The sequence below is a fragment of the Dipodomys merriami genome, unplaced genomic scaffold, assembly GCF_024711535.1.
Source record: "Dipodomys merriami isolate MVZ:Mamm:240054 unplaced genomic scaffold, mDipMer1.0.p SCAF_2, whole genome shotgun sequence".
Lineage (NCBI taxonomy): Eukaryota > Metazoa > Chordata > Mammalia > Rodentia > Heteromyidae > Dipodomys > Dipodomys merriami.
The window spans coordinates 82778544-82796141 of record NW_027203381.1 but is presented as its reverse complement, the minus strand read 5'-3'; the positions used below and the strand labels follow the sequence as shown (position 1 = coordinate 82796141).

Sequence of the window (17598 nt, the reverse complement as noted above, 5' to 3'; positions counted from 1 at the left end):
ATTTAGGCTAGTACTAGGATATTTTGATGAGTGCAGGTTTAGAGTAAATCTCTATAGTGCTTCTTTCTTTTCCTTCCTTCCTTTCTATCTTTCTGCCTTTATTTTTCCTTTCTGTGTCTCCTTTCTTTTTTCTTTCTGTCATCATGGGTTATTGGGTTTGAATTCAGAACCTTGCATTTACTAAACAGTGCTTGAGCCACGCCCAGAGCCTAGCTGACTTTTTTTTTTTTTGGTCAGTTGTGGGGCTTGAACTCTGGGCCTGGGTGCTATCCCTCAGCTCTTCAGCTGAAGGCCAGCGCTTTACCACTTGAGCCACAGCATCACTTCTGGTTTTCTGAGTGGTTTATTGGAGATAAGAGTCTCACAGAGTTTCCTGCCTGGGCTGGCTTTGAACCACAATCCTTAGATCTTAGCCTCCTTAGTAGCTAGGATTAAAGGTGTGAGCCACCGGCACCTGGTGTAATTGATTTTTTTTAACTTTTAATTATTTTTTAGATAAAGATTTGTGGTTTTTCCCATAGCCTGGTCTCAGATTGGTCACCCTGCCTGTGGCCTCCAAGATAACTTAGATTACAGGCATGACATTGAGATGAGATCTTACTAAACTTTTGCCTTGACAGCGACCTTTCTGATTTCCATCTCCTGAAGAGCTAGGATCATAGGCATGTGACACTTTAGCTGGCCATTTGCTGTATTATTTTTGCCCAAAATAGCTTTGGCTATTTTGGCTTCTTGTGTGTGTGTGTGTGTGTGTGTGTGTGTGTGTGTGTGTGTGTGTGTGTGTGTGTGTGTGTGTGTGTGTGTGTGTGTGGTGTGTGTGTGTGTGTGTGTGTGTGTGTGTGTGTGTGTACTTGCTTTGTGTTTTCTTACAAATTTTAAAGTGCTTTTTGTCTTTTCTGTGAAGTATATCATTGGCATTTTGGCAAGAATCTTAAATAGTTTTAAGTAGTAGTTTGAAAGCCAGTTGAAAGGTCATGTTGGCATATTAAATGCATTGTCTACCCTGAGATAATAGTTCATGGAGTGAGGTTAGCAGTGTGGCTCAGTTGGTTGAGAACTAGCATCAGAGCAAAAGCATCAGGTCCCAAGTTCGAGTCCCTAAACAAGAAAAGAAAAGAAATAGTCAGATAAGTTGATGTTAGGCGAAATGAACCCCAAGATAAGGATTCATATGTTTTTTCTTTCTTGCGAATGTTTCTAACATATTTATAAGATGATTTCTTTGTTGCTTTGTATGTTCCTCCCCCACAGTATAACCCCTGTTTTCACTGTATTTGATGTTGGTATAATTTGTGGAGAGGAAGGGAAAAAAGAAATTGTTTAAATAGGATACGGGTGGACCCACTGCAACAATGAGATGTACAAAGATGTTATGTCAAAAAACAAACTTTAGGGCTGGAAAGGTAGCTCAGTGGTAGAGCGCTTGCCTTGCATGCATGAGGCCCTGGGTTTGATTCCTCAGCACCACATAAGCAAAAAGAAAAAAGCCAGAGGTGGCGCTGTGGCTCAAGCAGTAGAGTGCTAGCCTTGAGCTGACAAGCTGAGGGACAGCGCCCAGGCCCAGAGTTCAGGCCCCACGACCAGACCCCCCCCCAAAAAAAAAAAGAAAAAGAAAAATGAACTTTACCCCTTTGGGTGGGGGGGAGGATGGGAAGGCATGGGAAGGGGAAACAAAGGAGGAGGCAACAATGCTTGATAAGAAATGTACTCATTACCTTGCCCATGTAATTGTAACCCCTCTGTATGGTATTTTCACAATATAAATAAATACATAAATAAATAAAAAGAAATAGTCAAACTAAGCAATGGAAACAAGAGAAGTTCTTTTTTTTGTTACTTTGCTTTGAGGTTTTTTGTTTGTTTGTTTGTTTTATCCCATTTTTGATTTCTGTACCTTTTGTCTTATATGTAAGTTTATCTGTTTTAGGGAGGGTAAGGAGGAGCACAGAAATTGTGGGACAAAGGGTAAACTAATACAATAGTGATACTAGACACTATGTTGAAAATAAACTATACAACTTGTGGGGAAGGTGAACAAGGAAAAACTAGGTGAAAACAGGGAAATAGGTGGCACTGTTCAAAAAGAAATATACTCATTACCTGACTTATGTACTTGTAGCCCCTGTGGATATCACTTTTACAATAACAATTAAAATTTTTCTTCGGTCATGGAGTTTGAACTCTGGGCCTGGGAGCTGTCCCTGAGCTCTTCAGCTCAAGGCTAGGGCTCTACCACTTGAGCCACAGAGCCACTTCCAGTTGTCTGGTGGTTTATTGGAGACAAGAATCTCACAAATTTCCTGCCTGGGCTGGCTTTGAACTGTGATCCTCAGATCTCAGCCTCCTGAGTAGCTAGGATTACAGGTGTGAGCTACTGGCACCCAGCTTAAAAATATTTTTTAAAGAAAGAAATCATTCATAGATGGTTGTACCCCAGCCCTCATTAAAAGGTCTCATTTAAAGGAACCAAGGGATTAAAGTACCTGGGAGACATCTGCAGCCATTCTCCTCCTGTGAGATTATGATATACTCTCTAAGAAGCAGCCTTAAAAGGTTGTAAAGTCAGTAGGGATAAGTATGCACAAACCATGTGATAATGGCCACGGTTTGGGTTGGATGCTGCTCATCCTCATAATAAATCCATCGGGTACTTAATCTCATTTCTTCAAATGGAAACTCGAACCTACTAAGGTAAGATGACTCATCTAGGACAGGTAACACCTTTGCCATCTCTTACAAAGGACTTTCTCACAACTCCATCAGCCAACATACTTGAATGTCACTGCTAGGAGACAGTGGACAGGCTTTGGCCATGTGAGCTGCTGTGATTTCCATGTCTGGCCCTGCATAGCAAGCACGGTGAATCTCAGGGACATACTTTTTTTATCCTGTTGAAAATTTCTAGGTGACTTTGATGTAGATAGCATATCATTCACCATCATACATAATGGAGAATAACTCAGAGCTAGATGGATGGATAAAAACTAGCAACTGGATACTCAGAGCCATAGGACTCACTGGCCTGGGTCAGGAGGGAAAAAACTGGGAGAAAATGAAGGAAGAAGTGACACTGTACAAAAAGAAATGTGCTCATCACTGTAACCCCTCAGTATATCACCTTTACAATTTAAAAAAATGGAAAAACGATAAGGAACTTAGTTATCTATTGTATAATAGCATTTTGTATGTTCTGTATCATATAATAATGACAGTATATGTCTATATATAATATTATACATAAAACTGTCTTCTTTTTTTATTTTGATCAGTGTGGGGCCTGAACTCTGGACCTGGGTGCTGTCCCTCAGCTCTTCAGCTCAAGGCTAGTACTCTACCACCTGAGCCACAGGACCACTTCTGGCTTTTTCTGCTATGTGGTACTGAGGAATCAAACCCAGGGCCTCGTGTGTACAAGGCAAGCAATTTACCACTGAGCCACCTTCCCAGCCCCAAAATAGTTATATTTTAAGCATTCAAAAAATGCCTTTGACTGGGAGAGTAAGGGAAGGGGTGATATAGAAAAAGAAATATGCTCACTACCTGTAATCCTTCTGTACCTCACCTTTACAATACCAATGTAAAAAATAAAATCTTTGGCTTGCAATTTGAATCAATTATGTAATCTCTCTTTTTTTCTTCATGACTAATCTTGGTGAATGAAGTACACCATCCTCTTCCCATTGCGTGGGTCAGAATATTAGAAGTGGAGGTGACCTCACAGGTTGGTCCTCTCACTTCAGAGCTAACGAGACCAAGACTCTGGATTCAAGGTCACAAGGGTCCTCACATGGTGCCTAGCCTGCTTTTCCTTCCACCCATTGGTTCTTCCTCCATAAGGACCTTTCTCCATGCTGCCAATCAGTCTGCTGATGAAACTTGATATTCCCGGGCTTAATCTGAATATCCCACTTTGTCTACCCACAGCTATCCTGAGAAACACATTCAGACTATTGAAAAGCTCTTCCCTGTCCACTTAGTTTTAATGATGTCAATTTCTCTAGCAAGCATAAGATGCTAGCTTGGTTTTAAATGTCAGGACTTTTCCATATTTCATTTTCACTTTTAAAGGTTATTCTAATATAAGTAAGAAGAGAGGGAGAGAAGAATAGTCTCTCTACTCTATTGTTTCTTGAGTGTACTAACTGTTCCTTTAAAATCTTTTCATCTATCCTTAAACCACTGTGCATATTTTCTCTTTTTTATCCTACAGTTATTTTTATGCCAGTGCATTTGGGGGAAGAAAATAAAAGAAGTACTTTCTCAATCCATCCTCATCTACTCCTCTCCTGATGACAGTCACAGCTCTAGGTACAATGCTCTTAGCTGGGATCAGAAAGAACCAAAGCTTAATTGTAGAGGAGCAGGTCATAGGTCACTGACTTGAAGAAGGAAGAGAATCAGATTCTGACCTGTCTCCATCCTGGACCTGCTGCCTTCTACTCTGTCCTTTCTCTCTTCCTTTCTTTCTTCATATTTTGGGTCAGGGAATCAGGCCATCTGCTTCCTTGTGGATCTTTAATGGTATAGAGAAAAATTAGGAACACAATTTTAGTTTTTCTTGAGAGTGTCATTGATAAAAGGCAAACGTGATTAGACTTGTTAGTATTTTCTCTTTCATCTTTCGTCTATTAGTTTCTCTTCAAAGCATCAAGCAAATCATTGTAGAAAAAAGCAAAACCAAAAAAGGTTCAAGGACAGAGGCTCTCTTTAGGCAGAGACATGATTTGTTGGGGCCACTGTTCCTTGGTAAAGACAGCCTCAGGACACCTGTCATGGAAGCTGTTGCTTTAAAAACAATGCTATGGAAGAAAAATCATGGAGTTCTAGTTAAATAGTATCAAATTTGGGAAAACAAGTCATGGGCAGTAGTCTCTGCACACAGTTTATAATCTGAGGGGGAAAGAAACTTACTGAAAAACATCTGATTTATTAAAATAGCATGATTGCACACCTGAAATAGGACTCTTTCATTGAGCTTGGCATTGAAATGCTAAGTTGCAGAGCAAACGGGAAGAAGGGTGTTGCATTGGGGATTTGCCCTTGGGATTTGAAGATGAGGGAAACATCACAGCTTTGTTTCCCCCCCCCCCTCTCTCTCTCTCTCTCTCTCTCTCTCTCTCTCTCTCTCTCTCTCTCTCTCTCTCTCTCTCTCTCTATCTCTCTCTCTCTCTCTCCCTTTAAAAATATTTTAGATTTTTCCCCCACCTCTTTTAATCATGAACCAATTTAAATTTTCTTGCTCCTGGATTTCAGGCTTATCTCCTTCATTGGACCAGCCTCAGAAAAGCTATGGCATACAGGGCATTTTGTGATTTGCTTTCTTATGGCCAATAACAGGGATGTTTGCATTCTGCCCACCAGTGGCAGCATCCGAAGAGGCAGACTGGGTATGCTGGATGGCCCCTCAATACAGATAGGACAAAGCTATTTCTTTAGAAAAGGAACTGAGTATTCTTTTCTCCCTCACCAGGTACAGGAGCAATTACTTTGGGAGGAGAAGGACCTGGAGTGAGTTGGTACTGTGCATAGAATGGAGTTCGGGATTCTGGAGACTGCATCTAGGAAAATTTTGAAACCAAATCTGGGCAGGCAACACAGAGCAGGCAGCACGATCCCAAAGGAAATGAATAATGGACTAAGAGAGGTTCCAGCTATGAGCAGCTGAGTGATGAGAGCCGGAAATGCCAGAGAAGAAATAACAGCATTCAAAATATCAAGGGGAAAGGGGTGACCTTGATCAAGATGCATTGTATCCATAAGCTGCTCTGTTGAATGGCAACTCTTCTGTACAAATACTTAAAGATAATAAAAAATAAAAGAGCAGGCCTAGCAGGTCCCTCCTCCCACCAAAATAAAATCAAGGGAGAGAGGTAGACCCAGGGCGAAAACGCAGCTTGGACGATCCTGATTTGTATTCATGGATGGTGAAGATCACATGAAGCTGTTACGGGGCTCATTTGTGCTGGCCATGAAGCTGAAAGCTCTCAGTTCTCACCTGTCTTTCTAGCTGGTTTGGTGTGCTGCCCTGGCTCTCTTGTGGCTGGCCTTTTTCCTCGGTCAGCTGTTTCCTTGCCGCACAGCTGGAGGGAATCTGCTCAGGAGGAAGGGGTGGGGCTTGCTCCTTCCTCTTCCTGACAGCCTTCCCTGAACAGCAGCCCCAGCCTGGCAGGGACAGTTGATTCTAGTATTTCTCTTTCTTTCTCTAAGGCACTCTGTCTCCCTCCCACAGAAAACTGAGTCCTAGCTCCTCTTTCAAACATTTGTGATCTAGCAATCCCAATCTCTTCCCCATGATTCCTCAGTCATGGTATGCAGATGTTTCCTGCCTTTCCCAGTGCTGTTACTCCGCATCTGTCTTTTAAGTCCCTGCATGTCTTTTTAACCAATTCCCTGTATTAAACTCCCCGTGTTATAATAACTCGTGTGATTCCTACCTCTCTGATTGTATCCTGTTAGATACTGGGGCCTGACTAACTTAAGGACCTCTTCTAACATATTGGGGACCCCGCCCCCTTCTTCTACATGCCTCTGGAATTGCATCAAGTGGGCACGTTTAATCCTAACAGCCCAGTGCTGCTGATGCTGATGGTCTCACTTTTCTTCTGGTACCGAGTGTCAAAGAAGTCCAATGGCTTTTCCATGGTCACCCAGCACATTGCAATTCCAACTTGGACCCAGCTCTCCCTGTGTCTCGGCTGCCCCTCCTCTTACTCTTCCATCACCTACTCTTCTCTCCTCTGAGTGAGTCCTGGGGCAGAGGTGAATGAAGGAGAGGATGATGATCACAAAGGCAGTGTCTTGAGATGAGGAGAGCCAGCGATAAGATGCTTACTATCCCCAACAGTGAAAATAGCCAGGCCAGGGAGAGGAGAGCTTGGTGATGTTGTAGGCAAAAGCCAGGATGGGGTGAATAAATATGGGCAAGGGCAGCTACTGCCTTGAAACTGCTGCCTCTTTCCTAAAGAGATTTCTACACCTTGAGAAAGATTAAACCACAAAGAAAATAAATTTTCTTTAACATTATTCAAATATCTTATATTTGCAACCCTTTCAAATATGTGGAGCACGATACAGTGTAAGACATTCTGTCATCTGACAGCACATTAACATTTGGTTCCCTTGATGATGTTCTGGTTCTCATAATGGTATTTCTCTTTTCAATTCTACTGCTAGGAAGCTCTAATTCAATGGGTAGCCTGATGTGGGAACCCATGGCTGTCATGATTTGCCTTGCTTTATTTCCTTTATGTCCATTTTATTTCAACATATTTTATTAAACATTGTATACGTCCTTGTGAATCTTCTCAAAATATTTTGGAAAAAAATTCTAGGATATTTCTCCTTCCATGTGTATCTTCACCTATAATTTCTTCTCTACCTCCATTTATACCTTAGTTCTGTATTTGTCCTTCATCTATATCTCTGTCAGTACTTTTATCCTCATTGAAAAATGTTAAGAGACAAAGACCATTCAACTCTGTCTTGGTAATTTCCCAGTTGTATGTTTTAACCCATATTTAAATACGAAAGCATAATTATGACACTTTTGATATGAAGATGGTTCACATCTGGTGTTGGAAACCACTGTGTTTCCATAAGAAAGCTGTTCAATGACAGACATACTAATGGGTCCATGATAGAGAACCCAAAACTTAAAAAGTTCTAACCCATCAAGAAATCTCATTCATCATTTCATTTTTTGGAAAGGATATAAAAAATGAAATGCCAAAGCTATAATGTCAGGACCGTTTAAAATGTCAAGTGCTTGTTGTTGCATAGCCGGGCTGTCTGCTCTTCTGATCAAACCTCCAACTGGCATAATAATTACAGCTGATACATCACATTTTCATGCACAACTGGACCCAGATTTATAACACATCATATGGAAACATTCACACTGCCCAGGCTGAGCATTCTTCTTTGCCTATACAGCTTACAATTTTTAACTCTGAGCAAAACATTATTACTAATTCAAGACATCATTCAGGGTAAAGAAATGAGAAATCAGGGCAGAGGAAACAAAATTCCCCAATGGATCAGAATTCAGTCATTTATAATATATAGATACAACAAGAGCCAAGAGGCAGAGAACACATTTGCCAAATGAATGTTTAATCTAAGAATGCTAAACTGTGGAGACACTTCACAATAAGCCAGTGCTCTTTAAAGATTCAGCTTAATTTAAGTATACAAGGTAGCATACACATGAGCTCTATTTTGAACAGATAGATATGGAGACAGTTCTTCATTCTTTCATTCATATATTGATTTTACAATCCTGAGGATTGAACTCCAGGCTATGTGTATGAACCCAGGACTTCATACATGCTATACTCTGCCACTTGATACAGACTCTCAGCCCTTTTGGTTGTGTTTTGGTTTAGAGATAGGCTCTTGCTAAATTGGACCTCCCAAGTAGCTAGGATTATAGGCATGTGCCAACCATACCAGGTTCAGTCCTTCAGCTTAATCATCATATATTAATATTTGGGAAGAACATTAATGCCCACATAAAAGCAATAATGTAACTATGTAGGAACTTTAAAAGTTTCTATTGGATTCAAATAAAAGCTATATTAATAAGACTATACCAGTTAGAGTAAAGACTAATGCCAACAATAGCACGTATGTGAGGAAGATTTCAATTCTACTCTACTAAAGGTTTTGGGTTCACTACAAGCCTGGAACGAGATTCTCACAGTGACTACATGTTCACCTTCCAAACCAGCCTTGTTCTGGTGGTTAGAGGGCTCTTCTGTGTCTGGTTGCTTCCCATTACAGATGACTTTCAGCACATTGGAAAGGTCAAAGCTCTTGGAAACAATTTCTAGGATATCCTGATCTTTCTCCATGCCATTGATAAATTCTTCTAAAGTCAACTCTCCTGTAAAATAATAAAAGAGCAAGTAACAAAAGGCTCAAGTAACTAGAGCTCCATAGTGCTCTGACACATAGCATACATTTACTGGTATTTATATTGATGTTTTTCTTTTTGTATTCTTTTTTCTTGGGGGGGGGGGTCTGAACTCTAGGCCTGGGCGCTGTCCCTCAGATCTTCAGCTCAAGGCTAGCACTCTACCACTTGAGCCACAGCGCCACTTCCGGCTTTTTTTTCCCCTGCTTATGTGGTGCTGAGGAATCAAACCCAGGGCCTCATGCATGCAAGGCAAGAACTCTACCACTGAGCCAACTTCCCAGCCCCGTCTTTTTGTATTCTTATACCTCTGTCAGGATGGAAGACCTGTGGGAAATCTTCATATAAAAAAAAATAATTCATAGCTGTGTGGCAGTGGCTCACACCTGTAATCCTAGCTATCCGGGAGGTTGAGATCTGAGAATCATGGTTCAAAGCCAGCCCAGGCAGGAAAGTCCGCGAGACTCTTATCTTCAATTAACAACCAGAAAACCAGAAGTGGCACTGTGGCTCAAGTGTCAGAGAGCTCTCCTTTAGCTGAAGAGCTCAGGGACAGTGCCCAGGCCCAGAGCTCAAGCCCCCACGGGGAAAAAAAATTCACTGATGGGACTACCAATGGAAATAAAGATAATGTTATTTTTAAGAACATCAGGTAAGACACCTGTTGAAATGGAGCACATACACATCTACATCTCTATACAATATTGGTTATCTGACTGAACTTCTTGAAGTCCTGAAGCTATGATCACGTCATTGGAGCAGGCATAAAGTCAGGAGAGGATGACCACATGGCTGTTTTCAATATTTTTCTCTCTGAGAAAATAATCCCTGAAGCTGTTCAAATCTGTAAGTGAGCTTCAGCATGTATTCATTCCACATGTCATTACTGATCACTTCTCTTTTTACTGACCACAGGCCTCTTCTCTTTTCCTGCTTTTGACACTCAATTTTACCACTTTAAGTTAAGGCTTAGACTTGTGCTGACCAGCCCATGGCTAAAATTGCGGGACTTGTACCCATGTGTACCAGCTGCCATTTTAATCCTATTACCCTCATTGTACAAGATAGTTTTGCTTTTGGGGGGATGGGAATAAAAGGGATTCTCTGTTGTCTTAAATTATCTGAATCTGAATTATGAATGTTTTGTAGTTGAAGGATACAGAGGTAACTCTGGATCTCAAAGTGATCACATGCAATTGAGTTTGTAACTAAGTGGAAAATCTTCCACAGACAAGTCCATTTAGCAACCAGAAGCAAAAAAGCCAGTGTAGCCCAAGCAAAAAGCCAGTGGCTACTAAACCCAGGTATTAACACCATACCTCTGTATATGACAAGAAAAAGGCTTGGGCAAAGTCCAGCTTACACAGCGACGAATAAATATCCCCTTTACATCAGGAAACAACAGGTTGTATCAGGGGATACAACCATAAAATTAACCAAAGTAAAGTGGAGAGGACAGCAAGCAAACCGAGGAAGGTGTTGGGGAGGGTCACATGTACAGTACAGGATGTGGCTCAAACAATGAAGCAGAACTGCCTTTTTTATTTCCAACCACAGCTGAAAATGTCCAATCCAAGAGACTTTTCAAACCTCTAGGAGCTCAGCATGCTAAAAGGGGAGCAGTAGTGGAGGGAGAGACTTCCACCATGGGAGTTTATCATTTCTGCTGGCCATAGGAGAAGCTATAGCTGAAGGTAACATGGTGCTACCATCTCAGCTGAAAAACAACACAGTCTACCAATGTGGAGTGGGAAAAAAAAGAAAGAATTCTTCATTGCTTTGTCATTTGCCTCAAAATACCGATGACCCTTACATGTTAACTTCGTTCATTTACCTAATCACTTGTCATAAAACATCTTTTCCAAATTGTCACCTCTACCTTCAGTGACTTGTAAGGTTGACAATAGCTAAATTCCTTCTTTTGAAGTATTCCTCACCCTCTTTCCCTGTAGTATGCACCATCCATTCTTCAAACATGCTTTAAGCCCCTGCCACATGGGAATAGGCACAATTAACTACAGGGTTGGGATGCATTGTCTCTCTTCATCCATGTTTCTCTAACATTGCTTCCGATCTTCTTTGACTATGGATTTATTCCAAACAAATTGAAGAGATGGTTTGCAAAACAGGGTTCCTAGGAAGGATCTGTGTAGTCCCAGATCGCCACTAAAAAGTGTACCCAGTGGCGCTCCAGTAGTTCAAGCCTGTAATTCTAAGGGTTGTGATTGGAAGCCAGTCCAGGCAGGAAATGCCATGAGACTCCTATCTCCAATGAACCACAAAAGAGAAAGAGAGAAAGAAAGATCTGGAAGTAGAGCTGTGATTCAAGTGACAAAGTGCTAGCTTTGAGTGACAAAGCTCAGGGATAGTGCCCAGGCCCTGTATTCAAGGCCCAGGATTGGCACCAAAACAAAAACAAGAACAAGTACATCCAGCAAACACACAAAGCCTGCAAGAGACATGTGAACTGGAGATCACAGGATTCAGAAAGATTCAGTTGGTTACTGAGTTTATTATCGTTTTATATTTATGTTTTGTATTGTGAAAATACTGTACAGAGGGGTTACAATTACATGAGCAAGGAAATGAGTACATTTTTATCAAGCATTGTTGCCTCCTCCTTTGTTTCCCCTTCCCATCCTTGCTCTCCCATCTCCCCCTGCACTTGTTTTATATTTAATAACATGCTTTTGAAGGGCATAATTCAAATTGTCAAATTGTACATTTATATGTTGAAATGTGCACACATATATATGTATAACTCACATCTACTGTTTGGGATTGTTTCTTGTGCTGGTGGACAATATTACAGGTGTTACTCCATAATTTATAATCAGTTCTAGCAGCTTAATTGGTAATAGGACAACTACTCATGGATATTTAGGTTAGCTCTGGTTTTACAAAATAATGATCCTTTACATATTTTACAAAATGATGATATTCCTAGGTCATGCATTTCTTCACATCAATTTAAAAAAATTTTTTCTAATAACTGGACTTGCACCTAGGGTTTTATGCTTTTGCTTGGCTTACTTGCTCATGGTTAGCACTCTACTAGTTGAGCCGTGCCTCCAGCCCAGCTTTTTGCTGGCTAATTACAGATAGTCTCCTAGACTTTTCTGCCTGGGCTGGCTTTGAATTGTGATCCTCCATGTCTCAGCCTCCTGAGTAGCGAGGATTAGAGGCCTGAGCTGTCAATGCCCAGCAACTGTTTTCCCTTGTGCAAATACATATTTATGTTTTTATTTATTTTTATTGTAAAGGTGATACAGTTCCATGAGACAGGTGATGAGTACATTTCTTCTTGAACAGTTTTCTCCTGGATTTTCCCTCCTGAGCCTCCTGCCCAAAGGGTGTATTTTCAACATAGTGTCTAGTGAGTATCACTGCTGCATTGGTTCACTCTTAGTCCCACCATTTCTGTGCCTTTCCTTACCCTCCCTCAGATGAGCTTATGTACAAGATAAAAGGTACAGAAATCAAAATCAGCAACAAAGGAGAAAAGAAGCAAAATAACAAAACACCTCTTGTTTCCTTTTCTTTCATTTCATTTTGATACACACCATTTTATATGATTGTATGTGCATAGCTATTGAGCTTCTGGTACTGAGGATTGAACTTAGAACTTCAAGCTTTCTTTGCTTGCTTGCTTGCTTGCATGATACCTTACCACATCTCCAGTCCCATTTTTTCTCACTGACATCTTAAGTAATCTTTTATAGAAAAACCAAACACCCTCCACTCCAAAGAACAATGTATAAAAAATAAAATAAGTAAAGGCCGAATTTTATTGTGTATACTTGCTTTAGTCATTTTTGCTCTAAAGAAGTTAGTCTAGTTTGAAAAGAAATCAATCAGCAGTATAAGAAATACTGCCTGTTTTCAGTTCGTATTCCTTTTTGTCTTCATTTCCTGTAAAATTGTGCAAGGGGCTGAGAAATTAGCAAGGATGGGCCAGGAAAAATCAGGGGACAAGGACAACCCCATTTTCACCAGAGCGTGCTGAGGATGATGTCAAATGAGACTCCAGGTTTTTTGTTTATTAGCCAGGTGGCACTGGAGGCTTGTTTCAGCATTTTGTAGCAGGTATAACTTCCAGAAGTTTCTTCTCCATGGGCAATTGGGTTGCCCCTACTTCTGCCTACTTTTCAGTGTCCCAGTTTGATTCAATGTGACCTGAATCAAAACCCTGGCCTTCCTTGGTGGTAATTCAAAGAAATATCTTTGTATTCTGTTCCTGTTTTCTTTTACTTAAAATATCTGCTCAGGGATTGGCCTCCTTTTCTTCCTCTCCAGCCTCTTTACAAGGTCACTGTTACTGCTGAGAGTCACTCAGATCACCCTTCTCTCCAAGCTATTTGACTCTGTCGATCTGTCTGCGCTAGGTGGGGTGCTGTCTGCCTGGATGGGGGTGATTAGCACCTGTGATCCTCCCGAATCAGGCCAAGAACGACTCCTAGCTGTGGCATGATGGGCCGTGGCTTGCTCTTCTTTGAAAGAATGTCTTGTTTCATTTATACTGATTTTCCTCATTGTCTTCTTGGCTTACGTTTTCTAATATTAAGGATGTTTATGATTCTCTCCAAGCTCTCCTCCCTTTAAAAAAAATAATATAAAACTAACTGGTTACATCCTAGTAAACCTGTATACTCAATGTCAAACAACAGCCAAACAAAAAGGCAACATAAAAAGAAAAATAATTCCCTTTGCTTTTTCAGGTTCTAGTTCCTGCTAACCAATCCAATGTTGTGTTCTGCATAAGCATATATGTTAATTTCTAAAATATTCTTCTAGGTACTTTTCCTTTTATAGGTAGCATCTGATATTTTACTGGTTTGTTCTTTGTGGCTACTTTTATTTTTTTGTATCATGTATTCCATGAAGGCATTCATTTATTTCCAATTCCTTATGTAGTACACACTGACTTTCAGCAACAGGCATTATGCAAGTACACAAACCAGAGGTTTGTCTAGAATTAAGCCTATACCTTACTTTCATTAATCATTTCACTGTCAATAATTTTTCTGTCCCACCTGACAAGATGTTGATCTCTGTTTTGCAAACAATTTACGATGGCATTTGGGGTTATCATGTAAATCCTTGAAAGATATTTTTACTATGACAACTTTCTGTGCTGTTGTCTTTATCGTTGGCTTTGATGTTTATAAGATGGCCAGATGATATCCAATGATATATTAGGGTGTTTGGGGCTTTTTCTTCGTCCTTATTTTTTGCCAAGTACTAGAGTTTGAACTCAAGGTAGATCACGTCCTTGCTTGCTTTGTTCAGCTGGTGCTTTACCCCTTAGTGGCTCTCTGTGTTTGCTGGTTAATTGGAGATGGCACTCATCAACTAAGCTGCCCAGGCTGACTTTGAACCTCTATCCTCCAGGCCCAGGTCTCAGTTTGTTGAGTAGCCAGCCTAGTAGTATCAGGAGCCACCAGCTCCTGGCTAATACATTGGTATTTTATTTTGAGAAACCAAAAGGTTTCTTACCTTTCTTTTTTTTGGGGGGGGGGGGGGGGAATCTGGTCGTAGGCCTGAACTCTGGGCCTGGGCACCGTCCCTCAGCTCTTGAGCTCAAGGCTAGCACTCTACCACTTGAGCCACAGCGCCACTTCTGACTTTTTCTGTTTATGTGGTGCTGAGGAATTGAACCCAGGGCCTCAGGCATGCAAGGCAAGCACTCTACCACTGAGCCACCTACCCAGCCCCTTATCTTTCTTATACCATCAGGCCATAGAATTGTGGCACTCTTAACCAAGTACCTCTACTTTCACCAACAGTGATGTTTTCACTGCCATGAGAGCCAACACTGTATTTGAGGCACTCATGGCTAGGCATACAGAAATAGATCATTTCTTCTGGGTGACAACTCCTCTTCTGATTACTCACCTCTGTCAAATCCTGGTCTAATCCTTTCACATTTTGTTTGTAAATATCAATCTTCAAGATCATCCTCACCTTGTCTTTTTGCTTCGCTGTTGTATCAGGCTATCTTTGTCCCATAGTAAAAATTGTAACATCACATATATATATATATATATATATATATATATGTACATATGTATATATGTGTATATATGTGTCTGTATATGTATGTGTGTATATACATATATAGACTCACCTCTTTCAATGAGATGATGTGTAAACCCTCTAAGAAGTTCCTACATAAAAGCAAGATTCATCTATTTTTATCTTTGCTTATGTATTTCCCAGGAAGCAATCATTCACTGTTATTTCAAAGTGTTTGTGTGTTTCTGTTTGTATAGTTTTTGCTTAAAATATAAACGGGTAGGAAGAGTCACACTGAGGTCTGAATTCAGGGCCTCTAGTTCTTTTTACATTTTCCCATATGCTCTTGATTCCTGGGGCAAGCCACAGACTGTGATACTCTTGCCAATTCCTCTTCCTGCATAACTGGGATTATAAGCATGTACCAACACTGCCTGGATTATTTGTTGGGATGACATCTTAATAACATTTTGTTTGCCTCAAACCAAGATCGTTGCAATCTCAACTTCTGAGTGGTTGAGATTACAAGGTATGATCCACCATGCCAGACCCTTAAAATATAAAATGTCTTACAACATGTTACTGTGCTGGACATTGGTGGCTCTCGCCTGTAATCCTAGCTACGAGGAGGCTGAGATCTGAGGATCTCAATTCAAAGTCAGACTGGGTAGGAAAGACTGACACTCATCTTATCTTCCAGAAAACTGGAAGTGGTTCTGTGGCTTGAAGTGGTAGAGTGCTAGTCTTGACCAAAAGAGCTCAGGAATAGCATCTGGGCCCTGAGTTCAAGCCCCATGCCAGAAAACAAACAAACACAACCATATCACTGACATGCTTCTGTAACCTCAGCTGCAGCCTGAACACAACTTCTCTTCTGATTTGCATCTCTTTTCAACCCTGCCTTTTATATTCAAGGTTCTTTCTAACCACATTCCCCCAAGTATAGCATAATCCTCATACATCTCCAAGGGAGCTTGCTTGTGTGAATGCTATTATCTTTAATTCATTGTACAAAAGGGTTTCAGTTCTCTATGTCTATTTATGAATACCATGCATCTTAGTCAGTGACATCCCTTTCATCATTCAGCCCTCAAACTTCCAAGATCCATTTTCCCATATGCACATTGAGTATTATGACTGTGTTCCTTTACTGTTGCCCCACTAGAAGCAGAGTCCATGGATATGGACAGGACATTATTGCCCTGTTCTTTAGAGATTCACCCTGTGGATAGTCCAACATTTTGGTATCCATCTACTACCAGAGCATTTGTCCTTTTGCAGTGGGCAGCCTGGGCTGAAGTGGCCTGTCTTCTCTCTCCAATTATGAAACAAAATAAAGTAGGGAAAACCCCAGTTTTTTCCCTGTTTGATGACTACTATGTTTGAAAACAGAATGTTTTTACTGGTCTTATCCCATCCTCTTCACTTCCTTCAACCATCTTCACTCCCTTAGTTCTTGTCCAGCACCCTGCCCCAGCCTCCTGTCCACCTCTGAGTAGGCTATTTCTTGTAAGCATTCACATGCTCAGATTTATTATAGTCTTTGATTTTAGCATACTAGTGAAGTAAGCAAATGGACTTCAGACTGGGGAGGGGCAGATCAAGGACTGAGTCCTTGTATGAAGAGGAAAATAGTTGCTACCAGTTTATCTCCAAATTGTTCTTCCAGAATTGTACTCTTGTCCTGTCATTGGGCTTCTGCAGAATAGAAGCTTCATTTGAAAATTCTCAGTCTCCTCACCATCCCATTCTGCCTCAAAGAACTGCCACAACCCAGTGGTAAAGCCCACCCTATTCAATACAAGAAAACAGGGCTCTACTGCCCTCTTGTGTCCACTGTAAAAACTGACATAGTGAGTAGATGGGTGGAAGGAAAGTACTTTGGATTGTAGAAAACCATGGCTGGATCATAGGGGAGCTCCATGTTTAATCTTTTTTTTAATGTTTTTATTGTAAAAGTACTGTACAAAGGGGTTACAGTTACATGAGTAAGGTAATGAGTACATTTCCTAACAAGCATTGTAACCTCTTTTGTTTTTCCCCTACCATACCTTCCCTCTCACCTCCCCAACTCATCCTTCCCCCACCCCAAGTTGTAAAGTTCGTTTTCAACATAGTGTCTTGTACATCTCATTGTTACAATGGGTCAACCTGTATCCTTATTTCAGCATTTTGTTATTTTGCTTCCCCTCCCCAAATTAGAAAAATGTATATACAAGATACAGGACACTGACATCAAATATAGTGAAAACAGAGGTTATACCTTGGGGGAAGAACATACAAGAGAAACAAAAAAAAAACATAGTACATTTTAAATATGTTAAAAACAATAGCAAGAAAGAAAAAAACTAGGGCTGGGAAGGTGGTTCAGTGATAGAGTGCTTACCTTGCATGCCTGAGGCCCTGAGTTCGAGTCCTCAGCACCACATAAGCAAAAAGAAAAAAAGTCGGAAGTGGCGCTGTGGCTCAAGTGGTAAAGCGCTAGCCTTGAGCTGAAGAGCTGAGGGACAGCACCCAGGTCCAGAGTTCAGGCCCCACAACCAGACACCCCCCCCAAAAAAGAAAAAAACTACTTGTGTTCCTATCTTGGGGTTCATTTCACTTAACGTCATCTTATATGGTCATATGTACATAGCTTTTGACCTTTTTTGCTTGCCCTAGACTTTAGT

At 40.8% G+C, this 17598-nt stretch overlaps 1 protein-coding gene across 1 annotated transcript in view; it reads right to left on the bottom strand.

The window, feature by feature from the left end:
- Positions 1 to 8805: 8805 nt before the first annotated feature.
- The window catches only part of Guca1c (guanylate cyclase activator 1C), a 30017-nt gene continuing 21224 nt past the window's right edge, over positions 8806 to 17598 (bottom strand). The window contains exon 4 of the mRNA XM_070028724.1: positions 8806 to 8879. Coding sequence (XP_069884825.1) covers positions 8806 to 8879 — 74 coding nt within the window. The remainder of the gene's footprint in view (positions 8880 to 17598) is intronic.